General features: G+C 54.1%; 1 protein-coding gene across 1 annotated transcript; it reads right to left on the bottom strand.

Moving 5' to 3' along the window:
• Positions 1–300: 300 nt before the first annotated feature.
• On the bottom strand, positions 301–6,674 carry LOC111929308 (uncharacterized). Its single transcript, XM_023926870.2, has 3 exons — positions 6,517–6,674; positions 4,314–4,409; positions 301–1,103 (listed from the first exon to the last, which is right to left on the bottom strand). Exons 1-3 carry the CDS (start codon positions 6,572–6,574, stop codon positions 619–621), a joined length of 639 nt encoding a protein of 212 aa, XP_023782638.2. The 5' UTR covers positions 6,575–6,674; the 3' UTR covers positions 301–618.
• Positions 6,675–9,491: the final 2,817 nt, after the last annotated feature.

Genomic DNA, 9,491 nt, shown 5'->3' with positions numbered 1-9,491 from the left:
TTCCCTGAACATTTCCCTGAACATTTCCCTGAACATTTCCCTAAACACTTCCCTGAACATTTCCCTGAACACTTCTCCAGACTCTTCCTTGAACACTTCCCCAGACTTTCCCCAAACTCTCCCCCAGACTCTTCCCCAGACACTTTGCCCACCTGGCTCCATGGAAAAGGAATAAAACCATGGCTCTGGTCTCCCCTTTCCCAGCCCCAAAAGCAATTCAGGAAACTCCAAGCCACTTGCAGAGTTCTGAAGAGCCAAATTCCCACATCTGCCCCGGAGCCACGAGGAGTCTGGAGTTCGTTTTGGACACCAACTCGATTTTATTGTTTGAAACACCAGGGGAATTCAGTCTCAGAAATGTGGGAATTTCTGCCGCTCCCAAACATCACCCTGGACATCCTTCCTTGTCCGACCCCCTTCAGCTGTGCCTGCGCCACTGAGCATCCCCTCGATGACCGCGGTGGGAACAGGCTTGTGACCCTGTCAACATCTGCCTGGGCTTCATCAGCCACCTCTGCTCCTCATTTCGGGAGCGTGGACAGCCTGTGCCACGGCTGGAGCAGCCACCCGGCCGCCTGGAGAGCCCCATTCCCGACAGGATGGGAGTGGGATCTGCTCTCACAGCTGGTACTTCTTCAGCAGCTCGCTCTGCCACTGCCGCTTCTTGTTGGGAAAGGCCTGAGGGATCTTGATCCTGCGGAATTCCTCGATGCACTTGCCCAGCTCGGACTGCAGAGCCCGGCGCTCCTCGCTGCTGGCCGTGCTGGTGGCCGGAGTGGCCTCCACGCCGTTCTCCTTGACCGTGGCCCGGTCGCTGCCGCGCCGCTGCCCCGCCTGCCTCGCCTCCTCCAGCTCCTTCCCACCTTTGGAGAAGTCCAGGGTGTTGGGGCGCGCCGGGGGTTCCTCGGGAGCCGCTGGCCATGGCGGGGAGCTGGTGGGGCTGGGATCCTTCACCTCCTGAGGGTCTCTGCTGGGGATGGGCTCGCCCGAGGGTGGGGCTGGGATGGGCTCCGCAGGGCTGGAGGTTCCAAGAGAATTCCCGGGGTTGGACGGGTCCTGCCTCGTCCCAGGGTTCTCCTTCGGCTCCGCAGCGTCCTCGAGGGCTGGGGAGGAAAACAGAGAGTGTGAGGAGAGGGAGATGAGGGAGAGGAGGCAGAGGAGGGAGATGAAGGAGATGAAGAAGATGAGGAAGATGAGGGAGATGAAGGAGATGAAGAAGATGAAGATGAGGGAGATGAAGGAGATGAAGGAGATGAGGAAGATGAAGGAGATGAGGAAGATGAGGAAGATGAAGGAGATAAGGAAGATGAAGGAGATGAAGGAGATGAGGAAGATGAAGGAGATGAAGGAGATGAGGAAGAAGAAGAGATGAGGAAGATGAGGGAGATGAGGAAGATGAAGGAGATGAAGGAGACGAGGAAGATGAAGGAGATGAGGGAGATGAGGAAGCTGAGGAAGCTGAGGGAGAGGAGAGACCTGCTGGGAATTCTTTTAAAAACACCCCTGGTGGCAGAGATACAAAACAGGGAATAAACAATTCCTGTTTAAAACCCCCCACCCTACACTTTGCCCCCTGCACAGAAGCAGAAAATGTGAAAGGGGTTTTCTTTTTCCTTGAGAACTTTCATAAGGACCGAAATTGGATTTTTGTCCCCCCTTCTCCTTCCTCTTCTGTTTTGTTCTTTTTTTTTTGTCCCATTTTGACATTTGCTGAGCAGCTCCAGCTCTGCAGTTGCTGGAGGTGGGAAGCAGGAATGTCATCCATCAGCGAGCAGAACCCTTCAAGGCTGGATTTTCTTTGGCAGATCTCTCCGGGAAGTTACAGGGATGAATCTTTGCTCCAAATTCTTTGAGTGATGGGATGAAGCCTCGAAGCTGCTTTAATCATCTTATCTGTGAACCTGGGAGCTGCTTTTGGGAAATGTGGAGCAGAGGCTGGGGAATTTAAGCACCCAAATTCCCAGGAGGAGCCTCTGGCTGAGCTGGGGAATGAATTCAAATCCTTCAGTTCCTCTCCAGCATCACAGCTCCTGGAGCATCCCGTGGCTGTGGCTGCTGCAGGATAACATTTATTTTCCCAAGTTTTCAGTTTTACATCCCATTATTCCCGTCTGAGGCACAGAGAACTGTTCAGGTCACCAGGCTGAGAGCAAATCCAGGCTTCCAGGGAATGGCTCCTGAATATTCCTCATATCCCACCATCCTGACATCCTTTGGGTGGTCTGGGCATGGCTGGTGCCAGGCTACAAACTCACATCCCTAGAATTTCCCTGCCCTTAATCTCAGAATCCTGGAATGGTTTGGGTGGGAAGGGACCTCAAATTCCACCCAGTTCCACCCCAGTCATGGCAGGGACACCTCCCACTGTCCCAGGTGCTCCCAGCCCCAGTGTCCAGCCTGGCCTGGGACATTCCAGGGATCCAGGGGCAGCCCCAGCTGCTCTGGGCACCTGTGCCAGGGCCTGCCCACCCTGCCAGGGAACAATTCCTGCCCAAAATCCCATCCAGCCCTGCCCTCTGGTACTGGGAATCCATTCCCTGTGTGCTGTCCCTCCATCCCTTGTCCCCAGTCCCTCTCCAGCTCTCCTGGAGCCCCTTTAGGCCCTGGAAGGGGCTCTGAGCTCTCCCTGGAGCTTCTCCTCTCCAGGGGAACATTCCCAGCTCTCCCAGCCTCTTTTCTGTAGTTTTGGACAAACATCCCAGTTTTTCCCTCGGGTTTATCCTTCCTCACATTTTGAGCCCGTGTTTGGCATTGGGGGGGTGTCAGCCCCCAGATGATCCAAGGACACCCCACAATCCCGAGTGTCCCTCCCAGCTGCTGCTCTGGGGAAGGGGATCAGCCTGGCTGATCTTTCTGATCCTTCCTCCCACAGATTTCCCTTCCCCGGTGCCACATGGGCCTCAGAGCCCCAATTAAATTCGGCAGCGACACTTCCGAGCAGCCCTGCGGAGCCGCTGGAATCCTGCTGGGGGCAATTACCGGCTCCTGCTCTGGTGGGAGGCACACGCCGTCCCCACGGCTCCGGGACAGCGCTTTGTTATTCCAGTTATTCCAGTGGCAGGGACAGGAGCTCGGGATCTCAGCACTGGATTTTGCTGCTCTCCGACGCTGCTTCCATCCCCAGGGATGCTGGAAGGTCCCAGCATGGATGGGATGGGACATTCCTGGGTGATCCCAGATCATGAGGGATCTACAGCTCACACTCCATCAGGATCCAGGATTTCCATTCCTTTCCCAGCAATTGTTGCAGAGACCTGACTTCTCCCAAAATAAGCAGGGAGGGATTTTTTGATGCAGTGACTGGACAAGGGGGAATGGCTGCCCACGGTCTGGGAAAGGATTAGATGGGATATTGGGAAGGAATTCCTCCTTGGCACAGGTTTCCACAGAAACTGGATGCCTGGAAGTGCCCAAGACTTGGAGGCTTGGAGCAGCCTGGGATGGCGGAAGGTGTCCCTGACCTGGCAGGGGTGGAACTGGATGGGCTTCAAGGTCCTTCCATCCCAAACCATTCCATGTTTCTCTTCCATGGCTTTATTCCAGCAGCTCCTTTCCCTCCTTTTCCTGGAAAAACCAGGACCTCAGCTGTCTTGGGCTGCACCAGGAATGTCTCAGTTCCTTTACAGGCTTCTTAAAATTCCTTCCAGCCTCTTAAACTGGGGTGATGTGAGCCAAAAAAAGATGGATAGAAGTTTCCAAAGGAGCTGGAAGAGCACGCTGGGTTTGGGAAGTGTGGGAAGTGTGGGAAGGAGCTATCCAGGGTGCATCCCAAACATCCCCGTGCCCGATCCAAACCAGCTGCTCCCGTGCCAGCTACTGGATCCCGTCAATCCCAGGACTCGACTCTGCAAGAATTGTTCTGTTTTGTGGGATTAATCCAGCTGGGAACAGCACTGGGAGCTTCCAGTGCAGCTGGGACAAAGTGCTCTGGCAGTGCCAGTGCTCCTGGCTGGATCCCCAGGGAATCCTGATCCCTCAGCAGGAGGCACCAAGCTCAGGTGCAGAGAATTGCTGGAGCCCCGAACTCATGACATGCATGGCAGAAAACCCAGCTGGACTCTCCCTGGATTCTCCTTTTGTAATCCATTCCTGTCGTTGGAAAAGCTTGGGAAAAAAAAAATTCCAAACAGCAAAAGGCAACTCTTGAAAGACCTTGGAAGCCTGGGAAGGTAATCGGGATTTTCCTTTGTCACACAGGTGCTGCCAGCAGGAGGCAAGGTGGGGTCAGGGATTTCAGGGATTTTTCTGAGGGCTGAGTTTCCTTGGAGGGAAGGTGCAGGTCCTGGAGGTGGAGGAGAGCTGGACACTGGTACCTGCTGGCGTTGGTTCCGTGTGCTCCATGGATTGTCCATTCCCTGGAGTGTCCCTTGGCGGGCAGGAGCTCTGATCCCCTGCTCCCCCCAGGTTCTCTGTGAGGAAAAGATTGGGAATTGCGTCGGTTATGGAGATGTGCTCACAAACATCACCCTGTGGGTATGGAGCTCACAATTCCATCTTTTTTAGGAATCACGGAGTCCCGGAATGGTTTGGGTTGGGAGGGACCTCAAAGCTCATCCCATCCCACCCCTGCCATGGGCAGGGACACCTTCCACCATCCCAGGCTGCTCCAAGCCCCATCCAGCCTGGCCTTGGGCACTTCCAGGTATCCAGGAAGCCCCAGCTGCTCTGGGAATGTGTGCCAGTTTTATTAGGATGTTAGATTCTGCAGGATCTCGGTCCTTGGAGGAGATTGCAGGAAATGCCCTGGAGATCCTTCATCTAGGTTAAATCAGTGTTCTCTGAGTGGATATCCACAGGCTGCAGGAATGGCTGGAATGTGGGAATGCCTCCAGCCTGGAATCCGCGGCCGCATTGCCTCATCCCTGGAAGTGTCCAAGGCTTGGAGCACCAGAAGGTGTCCCTGCCCATCCCAGGGGATTAGGTGACCTTTAACGCCCCTTCCAACCCAAACCAGTCTGGGATTCTATTCCATGACTCCTGAGTGTGGGATGTGCGATTCCAACCCTTTCAGCCTTTAGATCCAATGTCTGTCAGGACTGACAGATGGAGATCTAACTCCAGCCACCTTTTGTTATCCAGGACTTCAGTCCCTTGGAGCTGGAACAAACCCGTCCATGGTTTCTGGGCCTTTCATTCCCGGCCAGCTCCCGCCGGGATCTAAACCAGCCCTGGCCACTCCACCCCCTGAGCGAGCCGATATCCATCGGCACCTAATTATTCATCCCACGGCGCCTTTCATCTCCAATTCCTCCCGATCTCCCTGATTTCCTGCCCTCCCTGGAGCTGGCAGGGCCCACGCCCAAGAGCTGAGCCAGGGGAGGTGTTTGGGGCTGGAATTTTGGCTGCCTTCATCACAGTTGATTCCTGCAATTCAATCCATCCCCTGTGCAGCTGTTCTTGTTTCCAAAACATTCCCTTTTTTGTTTTCTGGGAGCTCTGCTGTCAGTTTTAGGCTGTTTCCCGTGGATCTGTGTAGCCCAAGTAGTTTTCCTGCTTATTTTTACCCTTATATATAAAACACACACATTTAGCCGTGGATATTCCCGGCCACTGATTAATTTAATATCTGCTCTAATCTGCTCCAGTTCTGGCATTCCCAGGAAAACAAGGAAAAGAACAACAAATCCCTTCTCCAAAGGTCTCCCAAATTCCCTCTCCAAAGGTCTCCCAAATTCCCTTTCCAAATGTCTCCCAATTTTTGCTGCCTCCTCTCCATGGACGGAAGTTTTGCTTTTCCCAGAGCTGGGATCCTGCAGCTCCTTGCCAGTTCCTTTGGGATAGCACATGGGATCCTTTGGGATTCCTTTGGGATGGGATCAGCGGGAGGAGCTGTGGGATGTCCCTGGAAGTGCAGCCAGCTGAGGGGGAGTGGTGGTCAGCAGCTGTCCCACACCAAGACTTTGCATGACCACTTGATTCCCTCTCGCTTTTCCAGAGCAGCCACTCCAGCTTTATGGCCGGGATGGGAATTACGACGGATTCAGACACCAGAGGTCAAATTCCGGTGATGGCACAGAGCCCTCGGATGATGGGAGCCAACGGATCCATCCTGCTTTGCATCAGCAAAACATCTGGCTGGGGTGGAGGGCTCGGGACCACGTGGAGCAAAAGCAGCTTTCCCTCTTTGCCGAGCCGATCCGCTTGGATAACCCTTTATTCCCCAAAAAGTTTTTCCAGGCCTGGCACAGCTGCCCAGGGCAGGGGTGGAGTCCCCGTTCCTGGAGAGATTTAAAATCCCTGGGGATGTGGCATTTGGGGACTTGGGGAATTTGGGAATGGCTGGGCTATGGTCTTAGGGGTCTTTTCCCACATAAAAAAACTCCATGATTCTAAGTGATCAATAGTGTGGATGGCAAAGCTTTGCCAAGAAATCTTCCAAGAGGAGCAGCTCCTGGTGAGCCTGAGCTGCATCCGACCTGGAAGTGCTGGTTCCCACCTGGAAGTGGTGGTTCCCACCTGGAAGTGCTGGTTCCCACCTGGAAGTGCTGGTTCTCACCTGGAAGTGCTGGTTCTCACCTGGAAGTGCTTCCGCCGTGTCTCCCTTGAGGTCCAGGATGGGCTCGGAAGAGGACATGGGTTTTTTGGGGCTCTGCTCCGGTTCTGAAGGCTCGGGAACGGGAAGGCTGAGCCAGGAGCTTCCTAAAAACCAACACCCAAAGGAGAAAATCTTATAAAGGAAAGGATGCAGAGGGAATGTGGGAAGAGTGGTGGATGGGAATAGAATCCAAAGCACCTCCCAGAGGCCACGCTGTGTTCCCAGGGTGAGGAATGATCAGGAAAACTCCCAGAGCCTCCCAAACCCTTCTTGGGGTGATCCTTCAGCTTTGGGCAGTGCCTGTAACCACATCCCACATTTCCCACCAGGAACTGCTGTTCCTCATGCTTTGGTCCTGCTCTCCTGCCTTTTTGCTAAACCTTCCTATCCCTGGCTTTCCATACATTGCCTCATTTACATGGATTTACAAACAGGGAGGGATGCAAAGTGTTTATCCTACACCGGGATTAGCGCTTCGGCTTTCCGTTATTTTCTTCCCTGACATTTCCACACAGACACTTCCATTTGCCACACAGCCTGGAAGAGGCTTTGGATCCAGTTCCTGCCCCATCCAGGGGATTTGCCTCTCCATGACAAAGCGTTGGAGTGAGATCATCCCCTTGGCACAGAGAGCAGCAAATCCCATCAGTGCTCCAGTTCCCAGCAGGCAGACAGGGAATCATGGAATCATCACCCAGAAAGATCCTCCAGGACACTTCCACTGTCCAGCCTGGCCTTGGGCACTTCCAGGGATCCAGGGGCAGCCACACCTTCTCTGGGCACCTGTGCCAGGGCCTGCCCACCCTGCCAGCCAGGAATTCCTTCCCAATACCCCATCCAGCCCTGCTCTTCCAGAGGTGGATGGAGACTTTCGCCAAGGCCACCCTGACTGGGGATAAAACCAGCCCTGCTCCACCCGGCCGTGGGGAGCAGGGGATGGAACTGGGTGCTCCAGCTCCCAAACCCCCACAGCTGAGCAGGATTCTGTGTCTGGTGGTTTCCAGAAACCAGGATAGCGGGAATTTGCCCAGAGACAGCCTGGCCAGGCTGGATCTCCACCATCCATGATGACCCAGAAGAAGGTGCAGCCTCCAGGAGATGGCAGCAGGATCCCAGCATGCCCTGTGCCCATTCATTGAGGTTCCTGAGACAATTCCTGGCTCTTCCCAAGCTCCAACCAGGGTCTTCTGCTTCCCAGGACCACCAGCCTCACCCAGAGGCTCTGTGGTCACCGCCGGCACAGCTGGAAATGTTCCATTCCTAAATCAAATTAATATCCCAGGGCGTCTGGTTTTGCACCCAGTGATATCCCAGAGCCCTGGAGGAGGGAATCTGAGCTGAATTCCATCCAGGGGGGAATTCCAAAGCCTTTTGGGCAGAGCAGCATCCAGACAGGACACGGGAACGTGGCTTGGAATGGAATTCCCAGCACACAATTGGAACGGGAAGGATTTTCTGTGGAATAAGAACAACGCTGAGGCTCCCTCATTTCATTTGGACAGCCGAGCTTCTCCAGGTCTTCCCAAACATTCCAGCAGAGCTCCAGGCTGCTGGATTCCCACTTCCACGTGCTGACCTGCAGCCGGTGCTTATTAAAGATTTAAAGGCCAAGCTGTCAGCGCTGCTCTGGGGATGGACTTTTCCTCTTATAGCTCTATCCCTCTAATTCTAATAGGATTGGGAAGGGGAGGTGGAGTCTGGAGCAGTGCCAGGAGCCGAGGGAGGGTTTGTTCCTTCCAGAGGCTTTGCACACCTTGGCGCAGCTTTCCGGAAGTTTGTTCCTCTTCCAGCACCTCTCGGGATTTTGGGTTAATCCCTGGGGCAGTGGGAGCGGAGGAGCTGCTCTGTCCTGGTTTTCCCTCTTCCCAGGGATAACCAAACACCCTCCGTGTGCTGGCTGCCCGTGCTCTGCTCCATGGAGAAAACTGAATTAATCCCGTTTTATTCCAAATTTCAGACGGGCTCTTGCTGCTTCCCAAGGTTTGGGAAGATTTCCAAGCTCCACTTCCGGCCTCAAATCCAGGCTGTCCAACAAACACAGCGGCTTTGGGGATATTCCATGGATGTGGAGAAGGGATGGAAGCCACCGAGGAGCCACCGAGCTCTGGGATACTTGGGAATCACAGCCACTGCTGGAACTCAAATGCTTGGGATTCTTCACCCACTCCCAGGTTTTTCCCAGGACATGGTTTTCCATGGATTTACCTGGAAGGCTGCAGTGCCTGGAGAGCTGCCTGGAGAGCTGGCCTCGCACAATGGGACCTGGAAACAAAGGAGAAGGTTTGGATCTGGATCCACACTCCACAACCATGGAATTCTGGTGACCTCCTCCACACCTATGGACTGGTCTGGATCCTGCTCCAAAATCATGGAATTCTGGTGTTCCACACCCCCACTGGGGATGGATGCAAGGAAAACGAGGGCGGTGGTTCTGTCCCATGAAAAATCAATCCCTGGGATTTTCCCCTTGGATGTGCCATGGGCCCAGACAGGTTTTATGGTGTTTTTCCAAAGTATCTGGGCTCCTCCCAACATTTCCTGCTCTTTTGGAAGTGGGGAGTAACCTGACTCCCCCTTAATCCATGGAAAAGTTCTCCAGCTCAACCCCGTCCCAATTTCAGCAAGAGATGCCCCTGCACCCGCAAAAAACTGGGAATTGTTGGAAAGGGAGTTTTGATCCCAGATGTCCTGTAGGAGCAGGGACAAAGCAATGTCCTGGTGCATCCCTTCCCGAGGATTTGGGATCAGATCGAGCCTGGGCATCACCAACAGAACCAGGTTTTTACCACTGGAAAAGCGAAGGAGCCACCCTTGTGCCCCTTGGAATCCCGAGGAATATTCCCTGCTCTCCATCCCCGAAAGCCTCAGCTGTAAAATGGGATCAACAACCTGTTTTCTGCTTGCAGGGATGGAGGGAAAGTCTGGAGTCATTCCCAAAAGCTTTATTAATTCCATG

The sequence above is a fragment of the Cyanistes caeruleus genome, chromosome 14 (genome assembly GCF_971803275.1).
Source record: "Cyanistes caeruleus chromosome 14, bCyaCae1.hap1.1, whole genome shotgun sequence".
Classification (NCBI taxonomy): domain Eukaryota; kingdom Metazoa; phylum Chordata; class Aves; order Passeriformes; family Paridae; genus Cyanistes; species Cyanistes caeruleus.
The sequence above is the reverse complement of the archived record's forward strand: the minus strand, read 5'-3'. Positions and strand labels throughout refer to the sequence as shown.